Source organism: Micropterus salmoides, unplaced genomic scaffold (genome assembly GCF_014851395.1).
Source record: "Micropterus salmoides isolate LMB-PRFRI ecotype aquatic unplaced genomic scaffold, ASM1485139v1 Ms_hic_scaffold_11, whole genome shotgun sequence".
In the NCBI taxonomy this organism is placed as follows: Eukaryota; Metazoa; Chordata; class Actinopteri; order Centrarchiformes; family Centrarchidae; genus Micropterus; species Micropterus salmoides.
The window spans coordinates 12,543,366-12,570,203 of NW_024040152.1; the positions used below are offsets into that span (position 1 = coordinate 12,543,366).

Genomic DNA, 26,838 nt, shown 5'->3' on the forward strand with positions numbered 1-26,838 from the left:
ACACACACAGACACAGACACAATCTCAGATGTTGGGTGTGTGTTGGATTATGCAGCGAGTGTGAGCGAACTCACTGCTCTGTAATGCTAACTATGATGGAGGGAGTGGGAGAAAACTGAGTGAGAGATGGGGTGTGTGTGTGTGTGTGTGTGTGTGTGTGTGTATGTGTGTGTGTGTGTGTGTGTGTGTGTGTGTGTGTGTGTGTGTGTGTGTGTGTGGGTGTGTGGGTGTGTGGGTGGGTGGGTGGGTGATGTTGGAGACTGATAGCCATAATATTCAGTATTTTTTATTACCCCATCTTCCATATTATCCCCCCACACACACACACACACACACACACACACACACACAAACTCACTCTTATAAGCACATGTATTAATGAAACAGGATTTTAATCACTCACTGCCAGAGACACCTTCGTCCCCTTTACACACACAGCATCCCACATATACATGCACAAATACACACATGTACACACTGCTGCCTCTCAGTGTGCTCTTGTAGCTATTAGGCTACTATCATTAAAGCTCTTCAGGCTAATTATCTCCCCTGATGAGCCACAGGTCTCAATGGGACGATGGGGAGAGATCCAGTATGATTGACTTGGCCTGTGCTATTCCCAACAAGCCATTAGCTGAGTGAACCGAAACACACACACATACAGTATACACATACAGTATATACCCACACAGACACACACGTGCACAGGCTGGTGCTAATGTAAGTCAGCTTCCCATATTCATTTACATCTTTGTGAAAAGAGCTGTCAGTTGTTTGGAAGAAAAAGTGTACGATGTGGGATGAGTGTGAGAGTGTTTTTGCAGTGTGCACTTCACCCTGTTTGTGAATGTGCATATGGTTGTGTGTTCGTCACTTTTCCACTCTCATGAGCCAGGTGCCACAGGGGAATGCTGGGAATGTACGCCGACGATGAGTGATGGCGACAGTTTGCCAGAGAAACGGAGCGATGGAGGGAGGAGGAAGAAGGGAGGGAGATGCCTCGCGTTTACTCTAAAGATATTGTACCAACCACTGATAAGCACTGTCACACCCCAGGAAAAAAGATTTCCCCCTATGGATCATCATTCATTTTAATTCCCTCATTAATCAGTTTATGCCACGATGTTTGGGCAATTGTGGATGATATTTGTTTTCAATGTGGGCTGTGTTATGCATTCGTGAGTTATGAAAGCCAGAAGAGAAAGGAGGAACAAGGGAGGACATTTAGAAATTGGGAAATAATTTACAGGATGTTGGAAGCAGGGAGTGAGGTAGGAAGGAAAGAAGTGATGGTTAACCATTAATACATGTAAGCATATTGTAGCTAAGAGAAAGAAACAAAAATGGAGACACAAAGAGTAGCTTAGTCAAAGTCAGATTTGTGTCTAGAATTTATTCCAGGGCATAAAAAGCCCTCAGACCACCAAGGTCACCTTATGTCTATAACTTGTGTTCGTGTTGGTCCATTAAATTCTGAGTGGCAGCTTAGTAAGGTGCACCTGACCCCTACAGGGCAAAAAAAACAAGGTGTCATTTTGAAATTTTCTGTCTCTTTTAGAAAAACTATGCCACTTGTCAAGACACCAACATTGTTTTGTTATTGGTATATAAAGTAAGATACTTGTTTTTGCCTTCCTTTTCGGCCATTAAGCAGAGAAATGTTGATGTAGTGGATGACAATTCCTCCTGAAGTCAGTTAATAAACCCTTTTAATTTGTTTACCTACCTTTGTAAAGTATTTATAACATAAATCCTAGTTTTTAGCCAGTGTGGCTCTAAGGATGGCAATGTCACTCAGTCAGTTTGGTTTGGTTTAGACTGAAATATATCCACAATATATTTGGCACAGACATTCATGGACCCCAGACAATATCCTAAAGACTTCGCTGATCAGCTGACTTTTTCTGTAGTGGCACCAAGAAGTTGTCATTTGTGATTTTGAGTGAAATGTCCCAACAACTATTGCATGGATTGCGACAAAATCTGGTGCAGACAATCGTGTATATCTCGAGATGAATTTTGATTTCATTGGTGATCCCTTAATTTTCTTTAGTACCACCATTTGGTTAACATTTTAATTTAACCAATAATTTGGTTATGGCCATTAATACCAGCAAAACTAATAACATTCCCATCAAATGTCTTAGCAAATCTTTTCATGCTAACTTGAATGTGAAGTGAATGTGGTACATCCTCATGTGTGGAGGGCCCAAAGATACTAGAACAAATAATCATGGATGCAAGTAGGGGCCCATAGAGAATGCTTATGAACAGGGCCCAGATTTTTTTACGACACCCGTTTTTTTAGTGTGAGCATGTTAGCATGCTAAAATTAGCATTTAGCACAAAACACCACCGTGTACAAACTCACAGGGCCACTAGCAGGACTGTAGACTCTAGTATGGTTATGTTATATCTCAGACATCTCCTACTCTATATCACTATATCAACCTTATTTAATGGTTTTGGCTAACTTTATTTGCAGTGGAAATGAAAGGTTGAATTCCAGCTAGAAATTACACAGAAGAAATGGGCTGTGGTGTTTGCAGAAGCACACAAGATAACCCATTTAAATTACCGGAGGTTTCAGGTGGAATTTATTAGGGAGATGCTTTAGACTCTTTGGAGGGAGTTTGACCACATACTACAAGTCATAACAATCTGCAGAGACCAAATGGTAATTGCTGGTGGGGGGGGGGGGCGGTATCCCACAGGATTTCAGGCTCATTTGGTATCCTGCCTGAGGTAATAAGTGAAGTATGTATTGTATCTATTAAAAAACCTAGAAATTGCTGACACTGTTGCTACTGAATTAAATTAGTTTCAGTCAAATCCCCCAGAATTTTTAACAATGGCTATCCACAGCATCCCTCAAACACACACCAATTAATACCACACTGCTTTCTGAAGTGACATCCCAGTTACCAAAGTCAGCCCCTCGGTTTGCTTTCTGTCTCCTGCTGAGGTGGGAGAAGAGGGGGAGAGGAGGTAAGAACAGGAGAGAAATGCAGAGAACAGATGGCAGAGTGGCCCCTATGTTCAGCTGCCTGGGTGATTATAGACACAGCTGTCAGTCACTTAGCATGTAAGTGTGTGTGTGTGTGTGTGTGTGTGTGTGTGTGTGTGTAGTGTCTGTTCTGTAGTTTCTTTGTACTTAGTGTGTCTCTGTAATTGTACGTTAGATCCATGTGTTTATTGCTGTAACATATTTTTGCAAACATACTGGTGTCATGGCAGTGCTCAGATCTCAGATCAGACTTCACACAAAGAATGTCAGATGCATGTCACCTGTCCACACTGTCACTAATCCCCCCCCCCCCTCCTCTCTCTCTCTGGGACTTTAGCGCAATGTGTGTCTTTATTATTGGTGTCTTTATTATTGGGCTTTACCCCCATCTAGTGGTGCTTCACGTTATGCTCCATACCCTTTACATTCCCAGGCACACCTCATCACTAGGGTCAGTCTATATGTCTTAAGTTCATTTCACTATTACAAATTTTTACAAAATATGTGAATAGTAGTTTCATTCCAAAATAACATTTTTACTATCTGTATAATGGCAACTACCCTTGTAAAACATAATGGTCACTTTGCCAATTTTATCTATCTTGACCAAGTTACATAATTTTTTTTTTTAAGTTTTAAAAGATCAAATGCTGTATTATTTGACAGGCAGGCAGTATTATTACCATGTCAAACTGATATGACCGACTTGTTAGAGTCAGAAACAGTTCCCTATTTACACAGTAAATGGAGCAACATTATATTTTATTTGGACTCATGTTTCTGATATTCACTCTCTTTTGAGCAAGATTTTGTGGTTTTAGTGATCAACATGTGCAACAAAACCAATAATAAACCGTCACTGTCAAAACAGCGACATGTGTGAAATTATGATCTACTGTGAAAACAATCTGAGCTAATTAGTAGCAGCTATTAGCCAGCTGTAGAAACAGTTTGCCGGGATAAATAAGGAAAAATGAGGAATCACAGAGTAAAGGTGTGCTAAAACACATGAATAAAACATGACATTTTTTGATGTTGTTTATATTTTTGAGTTTGCATACAGATGTCTTTTCTTCACTGCTTCTTTTTTTAGCAGAGTATTTGCATTTGAGACTGCTGCATAATGTTCATAAGTCAGTTAATATTACCTAGAGTATCATTTTCATTAAATGCAATAGTGCTGGCTTTGAGCATAATTTTCTATATCACTCAACCTTCCCAGTAAAGTGGTCAGGAGCAACATTTATAATAGTGTTTACATTTAATCTGTGAGCAAATGTCTCTTTGCAGCCTCATGTCATCTTCCCTGGAGTAGTTTCAGTTGGCGCGTATTGGTCCATCACATAGTTGATCCAGTCATTGTACTTGCAGAGCTTGGTGTAGACGGTGGGGTCAGCTGGGTTTATGCAGCCATTATTGAACCACTGCAGACCCTGCAGCTGGCCATCGCACACCATCACACTGCCACCATCGTACTGGACAGATGGGAGAGAATAGCAGACTCTGTTGTGGTTGTTTATGGGAAATGTATGCTCATAAGTGGGTTAACATTAAAAGAAAATGCTATTATACAGTACAGTGGGAGGCAGGGAGGAAGGATGAGGAAAGCGTCACAGATGACAGGTTAGATTAAATGACACAACAGAGGTAGAGGCAAGAAATACAGCACACTGATTTCTTTAGACGCTCACCATGCAGTTATCTGTGTTTGCTTGACCAGCGCAGACCATGTTCGTGTTCCAGTGCAAAACCTCTGGGAATGTGTTCATACAAGTCTGGTCATCCACAACAGGCACAGTTAAACACTTCAGGTGTTGAGAAGGCTTATCTGTTTTGAAGAAGAAGAAGGTGGGTTATTATTCTGATTCATTTAAACCAAGTACTTAAAATCATTGAGATCTCATCGGAATCTGTAACATAAGTACAATTTAGTCATTGTGACATATTCTGTACCATACTCATCAATATGCCACTCATTCTTTGACAAAAGCATCCTTCCTTCCCCTCAGTAGGTCTATGGATTACTTCCCATTTTTATGCATTACCACTTCTTTCACTGGAGCATAACGTCTAAACCTTGAATAAGTACTATTTTCAAGGTCTAACTCTTTTAATTAGTCTTGATCACTGACTGGGCATTTTGACAGGCAATTAGAAACTGCTCTGATTAAAGAAAGCCATTTTTAGCTGTTATTAAAACAGAATGTTCATGCCTTGTTAGAGCTGCAATGACCAGAATATTTATTAGCTTTTATGCAAGTACGTGCTGATCAAAATCAAACATTCCCCTAAGTCATGGTCAAAATAAAAAAAAGTAATAATGTTGTATTTCTTTCTGCCTAAATGTCTGATGCATGTTTCCTGCTGAAAGGTGAGTGCTACATGTTCCCTTGCACCACTCCATGTGCATTTGTTTAAAAGAGCACTATATAAGAACTAATTTGAGTCTTCAAATTTTTAAATCCTATTTAAAGGTTCAGTAGGTAAGTTTTTGTGGCATCTAGTGGTGAGTGTTGTGAATTGCAACTAGCGGTTCATAAGTGTATTCAATTGCTCCTCGGATGGTCCCATTTCCGAAGTTGTTCTTCGGACTTCAGTGTGTGTTCATTTGCTCTTAAGTCGGAATCAACATGGACGCATTATCAGAGCATATAAACAACACGCAGACATCTAGTTCACTCTACATAGACAGCAAACTAACCGTTACAACCTTTACATTTATTCATTTAGCTGACACTTTTATCCAAAGCGACGTACAATTGCTATACATCTCAGAGGTCGCACGCCTCTGGTGGATGTCTCACAGTGGGAATTGAAACCAGGTCTCCTACACCAAAGGCAAGCATCTTATCTATGCACCACCACCACCCCATATTACCATAACCATAACCATATTACAAATTACATGTTTGCAAAATATGTGATTTTGCACGAAATCAAAGTTCTGTATACTTCTTTATGTCCCATGTACAGTTCATTTCTCTTTTTGCAACAAAGATTTAAGGAGGAAAAGAATATTCTGATTATTCTGACACCACATGAAAGCACCAGTCACCACTTGCCCCGTCCCATTCCAAGCAGGCAGGAGAAGATATGGTGGCCGACATGCTCTGTCTGCTCTTGTGACAAATAATATGTGTAGGCCTCCATTTGTCCAAATTTCTCTTCTTTTCTTACTTCTAATAAACCAAACGACTACTACTACTACTAGCATTACTTCTTCTTCCTCTTCTTCGTATGTATTCAACGTAGTGACGTAACAAGCTCTGTAGCGCCTTTTGTCTGTTTGGACTACTGTAGAAACATGGCAGGCACAACATGGCGACGGCCATATAGGAGGACACATGGTGTATGTAGATTGAAATGGCTCATTCTAAGGTAATAAAAAAAACGGGTCTTTATACACCACTGAAAACATAGTTATTAGTTGCCAATTATATTGCATTTCTGTCAATAGATCCTCATAAATATTACACACTTAACCTCACTAGTGGTGCGATAGAGCTCCATTTAAAAGATGAAAACAATATGGGTCTTCATAAATTGAAATCTTTGTGATTTTAACAAAATTAAACGTTTACTTTCTGAATACAGTCTACAGCAGCGCGGGTACTTGCGTCATGATAATTTGGTTTAGCATAAATCTCTGAAACCCCACAGGATGATGTGCAATAATAATAATAATAATAATAATAACAGTAATCATTATTAATAGTAAGCTTTGCATTGTCATTGTAAGCACGTTAGCGTGCTACAATTAGCATTAAGCTTAAAGCACTGCTGTACCAAAGTACAGTCTCACAGAGCCGCTTGCATGGCTGTAAACTCTTGTCTAGTTATCTTGTGTTGTGTGAATGATGATGTTGTTGTGTATCATAATTATGTGCTACTGTATACTGTATAGAAAACGTTTCAGCTCGTAACATGAAGTAACACGGTTTTAACGTGAAGCTAGCTTGCGAACTAGCATAATCATCCACAGAGACACGACATTACGCGCCTCCTCTTCAGATGCTCCAGTGTTTCCATGAGAGCTCAGCTTTGCTGCAGTTCGCGACCTTTCTGGCTGAGTGAAGATTGAAATGCTGCCACACTCTGGAGGTCAATTAGTTGTTGCACCCCTAATGTGAATAAGGATGCACATGATGTATGTGTATGTAGGCTACATGATGTGATGTATATCAATTATTTGGGGTATTATTGTGTTGTGGGATGTCATGTGTTGCACAAATTAACTTTTTTGCCCTCAAATACACTGCATCCTCGTGGGCTATTTAAAAGGTTAGTTGACCCAAATACTGGTAAAGTTACAATTTCCCCAGTAACCTCTAATGGTATAATAGTTAGGGGCTTCTGTCCATATGTTTTAGGTTTTTAGATGAATGGAATGTATTTTTGATGTTCTCAGCCTTTTTTAAAAATCAGGGGAATGCTTGTGGAGTGGATAAAGGAACAATGGCTTTGCTGCAGTTATACTTAATTCTAAGGCGGTGACATTGACTGTATAACAGCACTGGATGTAGCCTCCGGGTCTGAAAAGTGAAGCCAATGCAGAAGTGCTTTAAACCTGCATTCTTTCTAATGTCCAGCAGGGGGCAACGCCACTGGTTGCAAAAATAAGTCAGATTGTATAGAAGTCTATGAGAAAATGACCCTACTTCTCTTCTGATTTATTACCTCAGTAAACATTTTCCTAATGATTTTATGGTCTCAAACGCTTGTTTCAAGCAAGCAACAGCATCTGGGGTTGAAAAATGAAGCCAACGCGAAGTGCTAAAAATTGTAGTTTATGAAATGGCCACTCGGGACTGGCTTCAAAAGCAAGTCAATCCCCATAAACTCCGATGTTAAAATGTCCAACTTTACAGCAGAAATAATCATGTTTACAGCCCGGTACAAAAAACGGTTTTGGTCTCTAACTAATTTCCCCCTTCATGATAACTGTATGTGGGGTGAATTTTTATAATTATTTAACTCATCTGTTTAAATTATATTAAGGCTTAATGTTAGCCTAATTAAGGGCGTGGCCACTTTGAGTGACAGGTGGGTGTCCTCTCATGTGGCCACTAGGTTGTTCAAAAACCAAGCTTCAGTTGGCCTGCCTCTGCTCCACCTCTCTATTTTTGGATTAGCCAGAGTCAGGCAATGCAAAGATAGCGATGGCCAGAGCCGCCGGAAGGTGCCCACATTGAGCTTCACAATAGCTGTTTAGAAACACATGAGTGATGCACATTCTATGGTTTCAAGTCTTCTTTAGTAGGACAGCATGATGTTCATTTAGTAAATTATGGTCCCATGTAAATTAAATTGGACGATAAAGCAGTGGATGCTTTAGGACAGGGCTCCCTAGTGATTGACAAGTCACTACTGTGGCAACTTGTCAATCCTGATAGAGGCATAGCAATTTGTAGCTCTCCCCAGTTCCACCCTCTCGCTCAAATATGGCCACTTCTGGCTCCAGAAAACCATGATGGTGACAGCCAAATGTCAAACTCGAGGCTTCAGCCCAGACCCTTCAAGCCAACCTTAACATAGTGGCCAAATTGTGGAATTACAACTTACAGGTCCACCACACTGGCCCCAAAATACATTTTCCATAAACCTACATTCTAAGAAGTGTCAGTAAAACACTTGAGCATCACAACCATCACAAGATGACTAATGTTTTCCATCAGAATTTGATCCATTTGGTCTGATAACATTTAGAAAGTCTAGAAGCGCCACAAGATTAAATCATTTTATCCCCATTCAAGTTAGCAGAGAGAAAAGCCAGATGTTTGCTGGCTTCGCAGGCAGAAGTCTCTGGTGAGCTTACTCATGGCAAAGGGGGGCGGGGTTAAAGGAAACACCAGTATACTTTCTCCTGTGGAACCGTAGACTGTACCCTTTATAAAAAGGTAGGGAACACACAATACAGAAGCACCGGGTCAATTTAATTCCAGAAGTCAAATTTTTTTGGGCTTCATGCACCACTGACCAGCTTTCATAGGAATGAACCTGCCTCCAACGCTGTATGCAGTTCTCTGTACTACTTACATTTATTTGGGATGGATCCCCAGCCGCTAACATAGCAAGTCTCTCCAGGCTGTGGGCAGCGACTGGGCAGAGGGATGGGCTGAATGTCCTGGGTGAAGCGGGCAGGTTCGGCCAGGCGGACCATCGTGAGGCTGTGCAGAGATGTGCGGTAGGGATCGTGAATGATTACATCAGCAACATAAATGTGCTGCTCAGTGCCCTCCTCCACCTTCATGTCATGTTCACCAAGAGAAGCAATGGTGCTGTAGGATCTGGATGGACAGGGAAAAAGGGACTGTAATTTATTGAGCCCAGGCAGACTTTTCAGGCCTCAGGCAGAAACAGAGGACAGAGGAACAGTGAGCCTTAAACAGGCATGAACAGTGGTTTAATAAATGGGGTTTAGTTTGAAGTGGTTCTGCTAGCAATAGTTAGATTTTAAAACACTGAATACCCTAGAAGTACTAAGACACATCTCTTCATGCCTGGATGATTGAATCATCTGACAGATATTATGATGTCTCTTGCCATAATTTACTAAGATGTATTAGATGTTCTGCTTTTAATTTCTTCAGAAAAACAGTTGGGGCAAAAAACTTAAGCTTGAAGATCTTGCTGAAATGGCTGCAGTAATTGAATTTAAGGTAAAAAATTAAAAATAAATAAACCTAGGTTTGAGTAATACATGGTTCTTTCTAACAAAGTACAACATCAAGCACCATAGCCAGGGAAAAAAGTCTGAGTCATAAAAACATCTCAACACACTGGAACAAGACACACAAAAATCTTGCCTTTAGCAGTCACCTGTACCTACGTGGGTGCACAGTTCAAGGAGGTTACTATCCACCACTCGTTGATGAGAGCTCCACTACAGGACATTCCTTCTCCACCATGAAGATAGACCTGCCAGGGTCTGGAGTGAGGCTGGCACACCTTGGAGTCCTCCAGCGGAGACGCTCCTACAACGAGAGCAAAGTCTTTAACTAATTGTCTATTCTGATATTAATTTATTTTATTTTAGACACAACATGGTAAATATCTACCTGCAAGCCCAAAAGCAACCACCAGAAGGAAAAGATTCATGCTGTATCTACACTGTTTTTGTAGTGTTATTCTGTAGCACTGGGAGTATGTGATGGCTGATTGGATTATCCTGGCTTCTTTATATCTGCAAGCTTTTAGAAGACAGTGGGAGGAACAGGCACCTTTATTACTATCGAGTATCATTTCCAGTTCAGTCGTAACCTTTGTAATAACCTTATCAGTTTTTAACATTTCTGCTCAGCAATACCTTCAGTTATACCTTGTTTACAGTAACCTGTAAGAAGATCCTAATTGATGGTATATGACAGATATTGTTCAGACATATTTGGATCACAGATACATTTTTTGTGCTGTGGTGAAGTGTCTTTGTCATAGATTGAAAACTAGCAAAAATCTGCTGTGTGTGGGCTTAGTGGGCTATATTAAAACCATTTATTATGGTTTGTCTGTGCTAAGTGCACTCTAAAATGATCAATCGTGTCACGAAGCGTTTGCAGCTCTACAAGTAATAATAAAGGAGATAAGAATCGAGCTATTATGCCTGGCGTTAGGCTGTTTGTAAAGTTAATATTTCACCATGATGCAATTTTAAAAGGCTTGTCTTAAAATATTACAGATTGCACAAGTCCGACTGCCCTTCTAGGAAACTAGATTACCAAAAATATTGTGACTTTTAAAAATCATTTTTAAATTCAGGTGGTGGTACCCTTGCAAAACTGGTAAACATTTCATGAGTTCAGTTTTTGTGATTTCATTGACTGAAGTCCAAATTGTGTTGCTCTGGCTTAGGAACAACTGGTTAACTGGTCGAATTCTTACATGATCATATGTTTTGTGGACGCTATTGACTAAATTTATACCTAAACGACTCCAGATTGACCCCAAATCAATCCAATTTGACCCCAAATGAAAACAAGCAGACTAGATATGTAATTTGGCATTTCTTTTATGCCTTTCACACTAGTATGCTTTGAACAACAGAGAAGTCTAGCAGCCTTAGTTTGAGCAAATTAAAGTTTATTGAGATACTTTTTATTAGCAGCAGACCACTGAACAATACTGAAAATGACACAACACTAATGATTTAATTACACTTGTAACTGGATTGACAAAAGGAGAACAGTTCCTGCTTATAGCAATGTCATATGCAGTGACCAAGATGTATGTTGATCAAACTCCTTATAATATGATCTGATCAACTTGATGCAGCTTGAAGCCTTGTACAGAAAGGCAGAGCTGCAAAGTGTTAGATCATTTCCAGTTTCCAATAACCATTTATTTAAACATAGATATGTTTAAAACATATTGTTTTCATTGACAGTCACACGCTGCATGTAATTCAACTCGTAATTTAAGTCATGACAATAATGTGTGGAGTAAGTAATATACTATCAAGTTATTTGCATGTCAACAACAGAAGCTTTCTTTGTAAAATGGCAAATCATTTGTAAAAAAAAAAAAAAGTTTACTTGTTCTGCCAGATAGATACGTTGTTATCAGAGAGGGTGTAAAACCATAGCATTTAAGTTTGGCAAACAGCAAATTATGACTGATCACTAGACTCCTACTAATTTGCTGTCATCAATTTCTTTGAACAGGTTATCTGTCATATGAACAAGAACAGTGCTAGTGGAATAACCCGGTCTGTAAGCATGTTGACACTGAGTGATCACTGCGTTCTTCATAAAGTACTTATCTGTTCAAAGACTTAAAAAAAGACGGTGAAGAAGATGGGGAGCAGTAGATCTGCTGTTCTCTGCACTGAAGTTTGGATTTTTGCTCTTTGAAATTGAAATTGTTTTGGATTCTTTTCACTGAAATGGAAATACACCACTTAAGAATCATAAGATTTAATTATATAACATAATTGATTGTATTGCATACAGGAAGAGACACTTGGCGTGATGACACACTTTCAACTTCTTTATCATCGATTGCTACAAAACTGAGTGAACATTATTTGTAAGTCACATTATTCTATACTATTCTATTCTAATCATTTTTTTTTTCGATTTAAGCAATATAATGTTGATTAATGTAACTGGCAATATCAACTCACTCATACATACATTTATACCTCCTCACAGGGACCGGGTGCAGCAAAACCCATCCATAGAACACATGGCTCCTCCCAGCCCCACTCAATGTAAGTGCCATCCCTTTCATGCCATCCCATAGGTGAGACAGCTCTAAAAGAATTAAAATTGGATAGCTGGACATCACTTAATAAATATGTAAATGCACCCAAATCCAATCTGAAATTGGAATCTAATTGATCAGACCACATTTGTAAAATATAAAGTCAGTGAAACAATAATCTCTGATTGCCAGAGCAGTCCTCTTTCTGTGATGTAGAGAATTTGTTTTGTTTTTTTCTTCTGTTTTGCATCAGTGGCAGATGCCCACAGATTCAATCATATTAGTGTCAATGCCAAATCTGATCACAGCTGTCAGTTGACAGAAAACATTTGAGACAAATTCTTAATACCAAATACAGAATGCAGTTGTTCTCAAATTGGTCCAGTCTGAACAGACCTGATTACAAAAACAGGGCTGCCAACACAAGGATCTCCACATGGCACTACATCTAAATTATTTGTGTGTATAGTAACAGCATTAGTGATTTTTCACAAGTACCGTATTAGAATACCAACGTCCTTAAAATACACACAGTGAGTAGTTTGTCCTGTCTCTGTGTGGTACAGTATTCATCTTTTGTAACAACTAAACAACATTATACATGAAAGCAAATTTATGTCTTTTGTTTATGTTGGTTGTAGCTTCAGAAGAGGGCCACATGTTGTAGATGTATGCATTAATTAAAAATCACAACATCCTCGCATCACTGGTTGTCAGAATCCACAAAACAAACTTCACAGTCTGTGTTGTTTATTCATCTCTGCCAGCTTCTCTGCGTTCACATTTTACATGTTGTTTCTTTTCATCCATTATTAATTGCAACAGAAGCCTCTGTTCTGGCGCTGCCTCCACTGATACAAGTCTGGGGCCTCATTGCAGATTCATACGGACATAAACACGTGCACCCTTGCATCAGTGAGATAAAAGGAAACATAGGTCTAACACAAAAAGACAGGAGAAATATACACAATTTGCTTTATCAAACAGTAAACCTGAATTTCATTTATCAACCACAGACACCCAGGGTTTTTTGTATAAATATTTTATTTGAAGATATTACACAAATATTTAAATTTATTCAGAGGTGGGATGACCATTAGAGTCAGCTATAGGGAAATGGAAATACCAGTAGGTGGCGATAGATCATTAAATTATTTCCACTATTTTCATGGCTAGTTGTTTTTATTCGGAGAACCACTGAGAAATTCATCAGTACATGAAAGGTGTTGTGTGCTCCATTGCTTGTGCCCGCCAAAATGGTCCTTCCAGTTTCTCTGTGCAAGCTGTTACTTGTTTTTTCAAGATTAAGATTACAGTCCCCATTGAGTGGTTATCATCATTTACCACCAATGCAGTGGCCCGAGAAAGCGTCACAAAGAGCACAGGGTCCATTATTTTTGAAGATGCTGTTTGAGGTTTTGAGGCTTGGGTGAGGTGAGATATGACCAAGTTCACAATGTCAAATGATGTTTGGGCCTTTCGCATGAAGCCTGAAAGATGTCAGGCTGTCAGAAAGGGTAGCTGAGCTAATTGGAAATCAGTTTTTGTTTACTGCTGGTGGTAAAAGATGTGGTACAACTGGTCGTGCAAAATGCCAGAGTATGTGCTCACAGCCGTGGTAGTATCAGAGTAAAGATTCCTGTGGGAAATTCACAGAAAGAGAAGAGTTTAAAATCCACACTTTCTTATACTGTGTTAATGAATCTGCATTTAAAATATCTTACTTTGCCTTCTCCTCCAACTTCAGGCCCTTGATGCTTTCTATGTAATCACTGGCAGAGTTGACGAAATAGTCATAGTAGGACCTGACGCTGTCTGTGATCTTGGTCAGGGTGCCTTGCTCCTCCTCAGCCTGCCTCGGCACACGGAAGCTTTCAGCGCCTGCACAAAACAGGTCAGAGGGGTCAAAGGGTACCACATGTAATTGGGAAAACACTGTATTTTCCCACTATAAATTTATCCTGTTCTAAATTCAATTTCATGGTCTTACAATACACTTACTGAGAGCAAGGAGTGCAACCAGCACAGTAATGACTAGCAGCTTATTCATGGTGTCACTCGAGTCTACGAGGAAAAAGAATAAAAATACATTCAAAGCTTGCCTCGCTTTATCCACTAGGGTGAGACATTGTCATACATTTCTCTACTCGTTTAGATGATAGATTTGTGTCGATATTAACTGCAGATGAATGGAGAGTCTGTTTAGATTTGTTTTTACTTATCTAGCATGGAAACAAAAGTTTTTAAATGCATCTCAAAATGTTTTCTTTCAAATGTTCTGATGTCTAAATCAATATTCAAGCATTTCTAAGACTGTTACACTCTGTCCCATTCAACAATAGATGTAAAAATGTAAGTACTCACTGTATTCCTCTCCAGTAATGAATGTCAGTAAGAAGCACCACTGGCCCAACCTGCTTATATAGGAGCAATGTGTTGACTTGTCGCTCCCAGAGCCAAAGTGCACTCTGGTAGATAAACCTGTGATGTTGACTGCTATGTATTGAGGGAGTGTGTGATATGTGTCTTGATGAAAAAAAACATTATGGCTATCTATGTTAACACAAGGATGTGAATGAAGCATCAAAAGGGGCTTTAAACGTAATCAAAAGCTACTTAGGAATTTAGTCTGATTTGATTTTCTAAGCACAGGAGCTGACTGGGGCATCATGGTGGTACAGGTTCCACTAACTCTATATGTGTGTCACTACATTCAGTTATATTCCATTGATTAGGTTAGTAGTTCATTAATGCAGCACACTCTTAACTCCTTACCCTGTCCACAACACCCATACGGAGATGCTTGCATAATGCTGGTGATGTGGTGGTCATGTCACACTACAATAGTCCTAAGTCCTTTTAAGATGGTCGTAAGTTTAGAGTGTGTCGAACACGTCATCAGGCCAACACTTTCAGATCTTTTTTTATGGAAGTTTTTTTTAAGTAATTGGTATTTTGAGGGGAAGCCTCTTTGAGCCTCTTGCATTTGTTAGTGTAAAAGATCCCCGAGCAACTTCTACTCATCAGTGGGTTCGTAATCAGAAATGGAGAAAAAAACGTTTTTGCTGGCGAGTGCAAGTGGAAAATAAAGTTTTTTTCTTCTTCTTGTGATTTGACTTGAAATGAAACTGGGAGTATAAAGGGCAGACTGTTTGGTTCTGTTTATTTTCTGTTGTTGTTGTGGTGTGCTGATATTAATTATTTCTTTTGAATAATATTTTGTATTTTGTATGTCCAAAGGTATTTTGATTCTTTTGGTGTGATTTTAATAAATTTGTTTATTCTTTAGTTGTTTGTTTTTTATCCTTTTTAGCCTTGAGGTTTTGGTTATATATTGAAGGTAAAAATTTTTGCTCTGATTAATAAATGCAAACGGCTTTTTGCTTGCCACCATGGGAGATCATTTGAACACAGTTGTGTGATCAACAATCACACAAGTTGTGTGATTGTTTGTTTGTTTGAGCTAAACTGAAACATTCTTTGTGAAAATCACAGAGGGAAAAAATTTCCTACGGAACAAAGACTTTAGGTTTCTGTGACTTAAGGACATCATTTTCATCTAGACTTCAGCACAAGACTTTTATTAGTGTCCCTGCTGTCTGTGTTCCTCATTGTGTACAATTACAAAGAGTTACGGTAAAGTCTCAGTTTTGAGCTCATGTGTCTGGGTTTTAGAAGTAATTTTCTCTGTAAAGGCTACATGTTGATTGAGTACTATGTAAACATCCCAGCCAATCGTGTGATCCAGCCTCACATGTCATGCTGCTCATGACCTGAGAGCTTAGGCCAGTTCGAGGACAGCTGCGGGCAGCAGTAGGATTCAAACTGTCAGAGAGCTTGCTGTTTTGCTAAGATCCAGCTGATTCAGTGCTGAATCTAATCAGACAATGTTAAGCTGCAAAATGGTACTGTCGATGCTTACAGGATAACATAATATCAGGTCTGTTGTCTTCATAACATGTCTTGAACACTGTAATAACACAGTAGGGATATTTCATCGAAATGCTAAAAAGGTTTAAAAAGTGTGAAATGAGCACATCCGGCTGCTCTTGCACATCATGCCATCATTTAAAATTGCCTCAGGCTTAGCCTCCTGGGGAACATCCATTAACAATAAATAAAAGAATATCTTCAGTGAGTTGTGGTTCATTGAGATCACTTGAACATCACTCGAAAGTTGTTTTCAACACCTTCATTTCAAGAAAATAATACTTTTGGAGGGATAATCCAATGGGTTTTATACTCTGATCAGTGAGACACATTAATTATTATAGTATAGGAATACACAGCTTGCTGGCATAATCTATTTCCATTTTGGGGACAACCTTTGACTTACTGGGCCCAAACTGAGCCTGCAATCTAACAGCTCTCTTCAGAATAAAGATGCCAAAATGTAATTTGTAAAAATGAATGTCTTATCATTAGTGTATGTGTTTACTAGTGTAAAACATTCAATTACAGTTCCAATTTGATAAAAGCGGCAGCTGATCTTATAAACCTAACAGTTCCATAACATTTGATTGAATGATCTTCATTTATGCAGCTACAAAATAAGATGTGGAGTTTTTTTTATAGCTTAATTCAAATGTAAAACTATAATTATATAACACTGCACAAAATTTAACTTTGCAATATTAGCTGTGGAAGTAAACCTTCAGTCCCTTAATGAAGAAGCACATTCCAAATAGTTTCCAGTTCACTTTAATGAACACACTCACACATATACATACACAATCACACTTTGGTTAGTGTATCAAACAAAGGATACTGTACATGCACAATTTGCATAGGTTGTGTTGACATGTTTGCCCTACTTTTAACTCTGCATGATTTGGCAAAGGATGTTTATTTGAAATGATGCAAAGGATTGTATTTGCATTGTGCATTGCTCTTCTCAGCCTAAACTGGTATAGTTTCTATGAGTTATCATCTATTACAGGCTGCTGAGAGGTGGGTGGTCCAGTTGGTTTTCTTTATTGAGTGGGCAGATATACGTCCAGGTGGGTCTTGATGTGGTCGATGCCGCGGCTCAGGTAGTCACCAACGTGGGGACGAAGGTAATGTTCATACAGACCCAGCGCTGCTGTACGTGCCTGGTCCACAAGGGGACCAGTCTCTGAGGCCAGACCACTGCACAAATCACAGAAAAGAGATTATTTAAAGACATTTCCAGGATGAAAAGATTCATTACTGATGATTCATCTCTGTGTATGTTCAATAGAAATTGTGAAAAATAATATTAGTACTATTCCAAAGCATATTTACAGATTTGCTGAAGTGGATACATTTCTTAACATTAGCAGTTGAGACTTTTCCCCTGAAAGTGACAGTGAAACAATTCTTCACTCACCTGGCAACCTTGACAGCAGCTTGGAACTCAGGCTTGGTCTGCAGTTCCTCAATAAAGTCTTTGGCTTTCTGTCCACGCTCGCTGTCACCGACTGTCTCCACATAAGGAGCAGCGGCGGCCTGCAGCTTGCCGTAAGCAGTCAGCAGCCTCTGGTAGAACACACTTTTCATCTGATCATACTTTTCAACAAGTTCCTGAGATGGTGCGGGAATTTCACACATGCTCATGGAGACTGGAATGAAATCAGAATGGTACGATCGTAAAGTTAGAGCCAGTGTTATAAAAATGAAAACCAGATGAGAAAAAGTCAAAAGAACATGCAGAGATGTTAATTTGAAAGAACTATTTTTGCAAATGATTACATCGGAAGAACAATCAAGGCAACGATTTATGGGTTTATGTGTGAATGTGTATTTAAGGGCCAAAGAAAAGATACTTAGTGTATCTTGGTTTCTCGCTTTTGGTAATTGTGTCCAAAATCAGATTTCTTTGATCAGCAATCACTGTTTATAATGCTGTCTGCTGTCTAGCAGCTCACTGTTATTTAAAAAGCAGTCTTTATCTTGCATGTCAACCACAGATAAACCAGTTTAGGAGCCACCCAACAGTGGTTATTAAATTATTGCAGCACATGTGAATGCAATAAAAACAGGTTTTAACCATTGTAATAATGCATATCCTTTTTACAACAAGGACTGCAGATAGTCTGAAAATTGAGTCAGTTGCTTCAAATGAGTCTCTGTCACATAGTCACATCATGGTTAAGCTTTAGTTGAAAATCAAACCCATACACTGCAATTGTTCAGAATGCATTGGTATGTTGTCTTACCCTGCAGAGCAAGGATCAGTGCCAAGGCATATTTTGCGTTCATCTCTGAAACAAAAGACAAAAACTTTACAATAAATTACTTTACAATATTTAACTCTCTGTCAGGTGAATCAACATTCTTTTCCATATTTGACATTATAATTTTTCATCTGATGAACAAGGCTGCAGACACTGAATGCAAAAATAAAATACCTGAATGTTTTATGAAACAGATGTTTTAGTGAAAACTATTTGGAAGTCGCTTCAGGAAAGAAGCTGCTGCATTAAGAAAAGTAATTACCTGCTGTTGTGTTGGATGTACAGATCCAAGAAATGACAGTCTTCTCCGAAAGCGAGTTGTCTGTAACTCGGAGCTCTCATCTGGACAGGATGATATAGGGGGGGACTGCAAACAAACGTCATCTGATGAGCAGACACACACCTACACACACTTGCATGCACATGCACACTCATGCAGACGTTCACCTAAACAAAGTCCAGTGTACATGATATTCACTGTAAGTACTGTATGTTGAAACATGACGTAGTTATGCAATGTTCTCCATATTTAAGTTTATCTCTATTCATTTGGCAATGCACTTGGATTCCTGCTGATGCTAAATCAATGGTGTGTTTGCAAAATATCATAGTGCATGTGCTGTATGTCGTAATCATCACGTCTCATTATACATGGCAAAAAACCTTTTATAGCAATTCATGTTTTGTTACCTGCTGCTAATAAAACGTACTGTTGAATAGACTAACTATTGCTAATCAGCATTTATTTGACAGTAAGCCACAATCACTTTATGATGTCTACTCATATTAGAGTCAAATGTTCAGCAGGTCAATCAACCAGGACCTGTCTAGATACATTGTGCTGATCCCAGAGCAATGCATTCTGGGATTTCTGCCTTGACCTTTCACCCTCATACCCTGAGACAGACTGCATGCAAGGTTTTCATAATGATTTAAAGATTGTCTTCAATTTTTTCCAACTTTGTTTTTCTTTCCTTCCATCTGCAAATAGTAATAATTATAATAAAAACTTTATTTATATTGCACTTTTCCAAATAAAGATAAAATGACTTATTGACCACAGCAGCAGCCATAGTCATGTAGTGCCATTAAAATAGTAAGATTTATTTATTTAACAGGAGAACTGAATGTAACTCATCTCTTTCCTTGAACATGCCATCTGTAGCAAAAGTTCATGTTTATACTGCAAATTATGTGTTTCTAATGTTTTAGATAAACTATGTTATGTATAGTATCTTGGTAAATATACCCTCTGCTCACATAATTGTATTCATTGCTGCCTTTAAATATTCCCTCTTATTACCTCTCTCTTTGTCTTTATTGCAGGACAAGCTTGGCCCATACAGTAACATGTACTACATAGGCAGCCAGATATAAAGTTTTAATATAAACTAGTTTGAACTCTTTCTGTATTTGACATAACCAGCAATGCCTGGTGAAACCTTAAGACATGATTAGTTCAGCAGTGAGTGGTAAGAATTGTAGAAATGTCATGTGGTAAGAATATTCATTTATTGTCAGCTTTTCTTGGTTTTAAGTCTGTTAATCAGTTGAACTAGATGCTTTTGATGGCCAGTATTTGTCAATGGTTGTCTGGATCTTCTCCAACACAGAGCTTTTGACAGTAGAGGCCCATTCAGTGTAGCTGTCAGCCACTGGTTGGATGTGGTCTTCATAGTAAGCACCAAAGTAGTCCAGCACTACTCCCCCAAAAACCTGGACTTTATCTTTGGTTTCCCTGTGACATGCAAAAGTAATAAATGACCAAGGTATAAATAAAATGCACACGCAAACTCATCGACTTGCACACAAACACAATATGTTAACAATTCTGCTAACTGGCAATCATTTACAGATAAGTCCATCTTGTTTGCTTTAATGCACTGCAAGCAGATGATGAGCAGAGTGCTTAATACCTGGCTCTATCTCCAAGCCTCTGCAGTAGTCCTGTAGAGTCAGGTTGTTCTGGTTCTGTTGCCTGGGCCAAAAGTGGTCCACATGCTACAGAGGAGGATGTTTGTCAGTCAAGAAGAGAAAAGACACAAAAGGAACTGAGACTAAAGATGCAGAATAATTCTTTTTTATAACCGTACCTTGCATTAGTAAGATGAGACTGAAAACAAGCGCCTTCATATACATCTGCCATGTCCAAAGAGAAGAGAAACACATCCGTCAGCTGCTTATTTGTCAAAATATTTTTTATGATGTTGAAATTATCTGTCAACGCTGTCTGTTTGCAGATCAAATTCACAACTACAACCTACAGTATTCTCAGCACATTATGTTAGAGATTATTCTTGCTTTAAAATCTATCAGCACAATATCAACTTAAAATCATTGATTTCAAAACAAAGTTTGACCATATGTTCATTAACATCACAGCAAACATATGCAAAGGAATGACAAGGGGTGTTTTTACCTTTTCCTCTCTGGTTAACAGAAGTTGAATGAAACAAGTGTTATCGAGCCATTGTATTTGTATTAGGTGACCGCAACAGCGTGTACATTGGTCCAGATCGGATGGTCGTGTTCTTTTTTTCTTTGCTTCATTACTTCGTTCTACTGACGAACATCTGAGAGAAAGCAAAGAAATGGGTCATTGACTACAATGTTACAAGCAAACTCAAAGTATGGATCTATTTTCTCCTCTTAGACTGTTTTTATATTCTCACAAATAAGAAAACAATATGTGTGCACACAGATTAACTATTTATTAATAAAAACATTTTATTTTACTTTTCAAGCAAAAAGTATATAATTCAAAACATAAGCATCATTAGGGACACTTGCAAGAAGTAAATAATTAAACATATGCATATACATACATACATACATGTGTTTATATTAAATATTATGCATATAACTTATACATACACACACTTTTACTCCGTAAAAAAAAGTTTTAAGACAATGCATAGAAAAATGAACAACAACAACAAGCGTTTAGAGACAGCAAAGCAATAGGTTTTCTTTAAGTCTTTTTATAAGATTTCCAAAACATGAAAAAAAATCAGCTTTTTATGTATTGACTCTTTCCTTTCCTATAAAAACTTAAGAGAAAATTAGATAAAGTTGTACAGTATTCATAAATGTACGTTTTCAGAGGGTTTTAGCAGGGACTTAAAGTTATTATGTATAATGAAAATTCATGAATTCTTTTCTCTTTTTTTAAACAGGGTTTCCATGGAGCATTCAACACTCATTTTCATCCTTACAGTTGATGCATGTAGTGTTGTAGTCATTAAGAAGTAAAAAAAAAAAAATAAGCACAGAGCTAATATATATTTAAAAATGATAATAATTAAAGGAGAGAATAAAGAGCAAAAATAAATACATCCTGATCTTATGTGATGTTGGATCTTCCTTTGAGTCACATGAGAGCTACTGCTCACTTGTTTCATCCCTCACCTATACTTATGCGATTTGTTTTTATTTTCTAAGTTAAATGTTAGCTGCATTACAAAGTTAATGTCGGTATCCAAGTTAAGACACTGTCACATCTGCAGATCCTGAACTCTTGATATCTTTTCAAGATCAACATTAGCTGAGTTCAGTAACTGTCCGGGCGCCCTTTGGATCAAATATCTCAACCTGTTTGGCGGGGGCTGATATGTATACAGGCTAGTCAAAGTCTCTGTTTTGCAGGGGAGATAGGGGTTTTGGTAAAGACAGGAGGTGGGTGAAATAGATAAACATTTTCAGCCAAGCAAAGCATTTTTGCGGGCAGAGTCCACCACAAAATCAATTTAATCTTGTCAGTACTTGTCAGCTCTGTGCTTGCAACATGTTCTTAATGGGAACAGCTAAACAATAATGTTCACATTAGAGTTCATAACTAAGTTGCACTTACAAGCCTGATCTCACAGCTGTCTAAACAGACGGGGATCAAGATTTTTGTTTTTAATTTATGTGTTGGGTTTTAAACATCTGCACTGTGCTACAGAGTTATTGTGTGTGTATGCGTGTGTGTGTGTGTGTGTGTGTGTGTGTGTGTCTGTCCCTGACATGACTTCAGCCCCCCATTGTGCATTAGAAAAGTTATATGTGTTATAAAAGATATACATTTGAATAATCATAAATCACAGAACATTTATTTTAAAGTCATATTTAAATGAAAGCATCTAGGCATTCAGGGCTTTTTTATTATACAATTGTGTTAAACTTTAAAATATAATGTAAACATATACTGTATAAAGCTTGAAAATGATAGTGCCCCTTCATTTAAGAGCTTTGTGATGTCTTTTAGCAAGGGAGTGGTTGAACGCAAGTCAAAACCTTTTGCTCTTAGGGTCATGTTGCTTTTAATTTAGCCATTCAGGAAGTAGGTTTTCCTCCAAATCCAACAGTTGAAGTATGAACTTGTCTTAACACAGTGTGAATTGTGTTATTAACGTAAAGGCTCACTGACTAATGAAGAAGTGACAATTTACAATTTATTTTATTTTTAATTTAATTTACAATTTAATTTATTTTATTTATGACATCTTAAACTAATCGAAGTGAAAGTGTTTAGTTTAAAGACTGCTGCTCTGTGCACCAGTAGCTGACTTCTGTCACTCTCGGCCCATATTTATCAAGCTTCTCAGAACTACTCATAAGAACACTGCTATGAATTGACTTAAGAGTAAAAAACGTCTTGGCTCAAAGATGTGCTTGAAGTTAGTTATCAAGCATCATAGTCATAATTTGAGTGAAGTGTAGTAGTCTTAGTGCTGATTTACTACACTTTGCTGTGCCGCAAACAGGATTTTGGATGAGGATGTGGGCAAGGACCAATCACTGAATAGATTTTCTTATTTAAGAATATTCTCAGATAAATTCTCAGATAAATTCACTAAGAAGTTTATATTCAACAGACAATTGACAATTAAGAATTTTTAAGAGAATACATTATGTACATAGGCCACCTACACATTGGAAATGAAAGATAAAAAACTTGATCTTTATATGAGTGCCATCAATTGCACCTACTGCTCCTAGGAAGCCAGCTAGTTGCATGAATTGTGGTTGCTTCTGTTTTTTAGGGGGGTGTTGTTGGTAAGTCGATGAAACGCATGACAGTGTGTGGAGCTGTAGCCTAAGTGCTATAAATAAATAATAAACAAAGCATCATCACAACCCTTCAATTTAACTAAAACGCATTACTGTGTAAAGTCAGTGGTGAGATGACGTCCCTCACCAACTCGCTGACAAAGATTATGATTGCGCTGTCCGACCCCTTCTTATTCACTGCGCGTCGTCAAATAATTCAGAAACATTCTTCCTCTCCTGAAAGATTTGTGCATGTCTCTGTCTCCACAGTGCCATCACAAGCCCCTACTGGCAGCTCCTAACCACCTGAGAGACCTCTCGAGCTGTCTTAAATAACTGGTAGAGTAAGAGTGATTCTTAGCTTTGAGAAATTTGATAATTTGCTTTTATTCTTAAGTTTAAAAGTAGGATTAAATTTCATGAATTCTCAGCACTTAAGACTAAAATGGCACTTTGAGAAGCTTGATAAATACCGGCCCTGATCTCTCCACAGGAACATATCTGAGTGAACTGGGACAGCTGGTGGATTATTAACCCAGCATAAACAGTGACTTTAGCCCAGGAGTTGTGAAATGCCAGAAAATCAGTCCTGTTGGCACTTGCCCTTTGGTCCATGCTATTAACACAAATAAACTATTATCGATCAGATGATCAGCATTAGCGCCTGTTCAATATGATATTGACCCATGTCTGAAATAATTATTTGGTCAAAGTACAGTATATTAACTGCATTGTGATCAGTCAGTGGTTGGTTGTTTGGTAAACTGTGAAAAGGCAAACTTGTTTTTGAAATTCAGGAATTGATAGTATAATACCTCTCTAGATGTTACAAAGAAATACAGCATCAACAGAACTTCAGCTACAGAAAATATGCAAAGGCACCTGCACTTTCTACATCCATTCTCAGCATTTCTTAGCTTTCCACCAAGACATTATATTTAATATCTTACTAGTATGTTAAAGTACTAAAAGGACTTGATTATATGCATGTCAGGTTTAGGTTTTTAGGATAGGTTTAATATAACACTGTTTGTTCTGGGACTGCATGAGGAGACATGTTTAAATAACGAACTGCAAACCTGGAAGCCTTTATTTCTGAGGAAAGGCACATTTTAATATTTTAATATTCCAACTCCAACAGTGTTCATGTTCATCTCAAATTAACCCTCCAATTTGGTTAGGATTAGCTTTTACATTCTTTGTTTTAAACACAGCTCATTTCATTTTAAAACAGATACAGTATACCTATTTTTATTGTAAATGTCTATTTTATTAATATTTTATGTGTAAGATTCTGGACTTGCAGTATCTGTTTCATTTTCTTTTTTTCTGCTATGTTTATTGTGACCTTTATGCACCAAAGTACCAATGGGAAATCTTTTGCATACGAAACCTACTTGGTATAGGCTACTTGTATCTTATCTAATCTCTTAATTAGTATTAAGAAAGATAGGTGTTTAATGTAAGAAAGTGCAAAGCAAGGAACTTCTGTCCACAAAACTGAATGTATTAAATGAATAAATTAATCTGTTGATGTATTCATCCCACTTTCTTCTGTAAAGTTTACCTTGTCTACGGAATTCAGAATATATATATATCTTGTAACAAAACAGAAGAAAACCAACATTTCTTTACAGAAAAAAATAAGAAATTACTTTAAAAATAATCTCAACCCATTGATAGTTTTTAACCCTATTTATTATAGATGTTAGGAAGGGATTTAATATCAGTGATTTATGTAACATATGGAGGCCATACTGTAATTGACCAGAACTGTTCATTTATTGATATCAAACATATTTAATAGGAAGTTGTTGTTTTCTTTACATTGACAAAATACTGATGCTAACATAGGATTTATAAAAATAAAATAAAACTTTTTTTATTTTCTGATGTCTTTATTGCACTTTTTCACATTGTTTTCTTCAAAGAGATTACGCACAAATGAAAACAAACATCTCCTTAAAATGAGGAGGCAATGTAAGCATTGTGTCTGGTCAGCAGAGTAATGTGTCATGTGACATATCAGCAACCCAACATGAGAGAGTGAAGAGGTCAGAGGTGGTGATGGTGGTGGTAGGCACAGGTCTACTTGTTTACTGGGTGCCTTCTCCGAACTTGTTCCTCAGCTTCTCAATTTGCTCCTGGAACCAGTTCCTGAGGAGGAGAGTAAAACCGTTACAAATGCGTTTCAATGAGTTACAAAGGGTCAAAGTGTGCGTGTGAATATATTCGCATATACTATTTTTGGTGAGTGCGCGCGCCTACCTTGAGCTCACTGCAAAGTCGCTGTTTTGGATCTGTGTAATGGCAGCCTTGGTTTTCTCAGCCAGGTCATCGCCAAACTGGGTCATCTGTTCGCCAAACTTAGAGAACCTCTGCTCTATGGTCTCCTCCTGAGCCTCTGCGATGGACAGTGACAGAGAGTTACACGACATGTAAGAAGGAATAAAAACATAGCCGGCGCGTTTTAAGTGCGTAATTAACACAAAACGTAGCCTACCTGTGTATGCGACAAAAGCCAGCACCAGCACGGCAACCGCAAGGTACAGTCTCATCTTGGCTGTGACTCTGTGAGGAAGAAGGACGGAGAGTTAATTTGCGCTAAATGTCATGCACACAAGTGAGAGCAATAAAAAATCTATTAGTCTTCAAAAATACCGCCACTGCACGTCAGCACCACAGCGACTGGACAGCTCCCTTAACGTCCAGTTACAATCAATAACTAACAGCTAAAAGCGCCGTTTCCAACTAAGTTCGTCATTTAATTGTACAAATTATGTTTTTTGTTGTTTGTTTTGTTTTTTGCATATTTACTACTTTTAACACAGCAGGTGTCGCCATTACATCACTATTAATAGATAAGCAACTTTATGTTAACTAACTATGGATAAATACAGTACTTCCCTTTTCAGCTTTTTCAGTTCTAGGAGTGATGCAAATGAAATGTGAAACATACCTGTTTTCGTCTAGAGAAGAAAAAAAATTCGACTGTGTTTGAGTGCTGACGTGTTTTCCTTTTTATAAGCCTGGAGGGTGACGCAAAACGTCAAGTCAACATGTACACGTGGTGACCTTGAGGTGTCACTGTCCCCTTTATTGATGCAGTTCTATCAAAAGATAAAGACACCACTGTAACAAACCTCCTGAACAAATAAGTAACTAATTGCATTAAAAGTGTGTGATATGCAGCACATTGAAGGGGTGTCTAATTATTCCATATAATTTACAAAGAAGAGGGTGTCAATGGAGAGGAGCAGATGGGCAATTTTAATATCAGAAGTGGGGTCCTGTTAGACTTTTAGTAAAAAAAAACAATCTTACAACAGATCCCAGCTTGGTGATGGTGTTAAGAGATGTGGGGTTTTTTTTAAATCAGAGTTTGTCCCTCAGCAACAATGGTCT

At 38.1% G+C, this 26,838-nt stretch overlaps 5 protein-coding genes across 5 annotated transcripts; all 5 read right to left on the reverse strand.

Moving 5' to 3' along the window:
• Positions 1 to 4,031: 4,031 nt before the first annotated feature.
• On the reverse strand, positions 4,032 to 10,134 carry LOC119896858 (trypsinogen-like protein 3). The gene is made up of 5 exons (XM_038710287.1): positions 10,066 to 10,134; positions 9,837 to 9,981; positions 9,044 to 9,294; positions 4,699 to 4,835; positions 4,032 to 4,482 (listed from the first exon to the last, which is right to left on the reverse strand). The coding sequence occupies exons 1-5, from the start codon at positions 10,103 to 10,105 to the stop codon at positions 4,300 to 4,302; spliced, it is 756 nt and encodes a 251-aa protein (XP_038566215.1). The 5' UTR covers positions 10,106 to 10,134; the 3' UTR covers positions 4,032 to 4,299.
• Positions 10,135 to 13,238: 3,104 nt separating this feature from the next.
• Positions 13,239 to 14,666, reverse strand: apoc2 (apolipoprotein C-II). The gene is made up of 4 exons (XM_038710946.1): positions 14,570 to 14,666; positions 14,207 to 14,269; positions 13,930 to 14,086; positions 13,239 to 13,844 (listed from the first exon to the last, which is right to left on the reverse strand). Exons 2-4 carry the CDS (start codon positions 14,253 to 14,255, stop codon positions 13,754 to 13,756), a joined length of 297 nt encoding a protein of 98 aa, XP_038566874.1. The 5' UTR covers positions 14,256 to 14,269; positions 14,570 to 14,666; the 3' UTR covers positions 13,239 to 13,753.
• Positions 14,667 to 16,890: 2,224 nt separating this feature from the next.
• Positions 16,891 to 18,775, reverse strand: apoa2 (apolipoprotein A-II). The gene is made up of 4 exons (XM_038710948.1): positions 18,665 to 18,775; positions 18,385 to 18,429; positions 17,556 to 17,787; positions 16,891 to 17,335 (listed from the first exon to the last, which is right to left on the reverse strand). The coding sequence occupies exons 2-4, from the start codon at positions 18,425 to 18,427 to the stop codon at positions 17,179 to 17,181; spliced, it is 432 nt and encodes a 143-aa protein (XP_038566876.1). The 5' UTR covers positions 18,428 to 18,429; positions 18,665 to 18,775; the 3' UTR covers positions 16,891 to 17,178.
• Positions 18,776 to 19,892: 1,117 nt separating this feature from the next.
• On the reverse strand, positions 19,893 to 21,643 carry apoc4 (apolipoprotein C-IV). Its single transcript, XM_038710947.1, has 5 exons — positions 21,618 to 21,643; positions 20,822 to 20,975; positions 20,496 to 20,541; positions 20,319 to 20,403; positions 19,893 to 20,140 (listed from the first exon to the last, which is right to left on the reverse strand). The coding sequence occupies exons 1-5, from the start codon at positions 21,626 to 21,628 to the stop codon at positions 19,945 to 19,947; spliced, it is 492 nt and encodes a 163-aa protein (XP_038566875.1). The 5' UTR covers positions 21,629 to 21,643; the 3' UTR covers positions 19,893 to 19,944.
• A 3,656-nt stretch (positions 21,644 to 25,299) lies between these two features.
• On the reverse strand, positions 25,300 to 26,484 carry apoc1 (apolipoprotein C-I). The gene is made up of 4 exons (XM_038710949.1): positions 26,393 to 26,484; positions 25,937 to 26,004; positions 25,702 to 25,837; positions 25,300 to 25,590 (listed from the first exon to the last, which is right to left on the reverse strand). Exons 2-4 carry the CDS (start codon positions 25,989 to 25,991, stop codon positions 25,530 to 25,532), a joined length of 252 nt encoding a protein of 83 aa, XP_038566877.1. The 5' UTR covers positions 25,992 to 26,004; positions 26,393 to 26,484; the 3' UTR covers positions 25,300 to 25,529.
• Between the last annotated feature and the right edge of the window lie 354 nt (positions 26,485 to 26,838).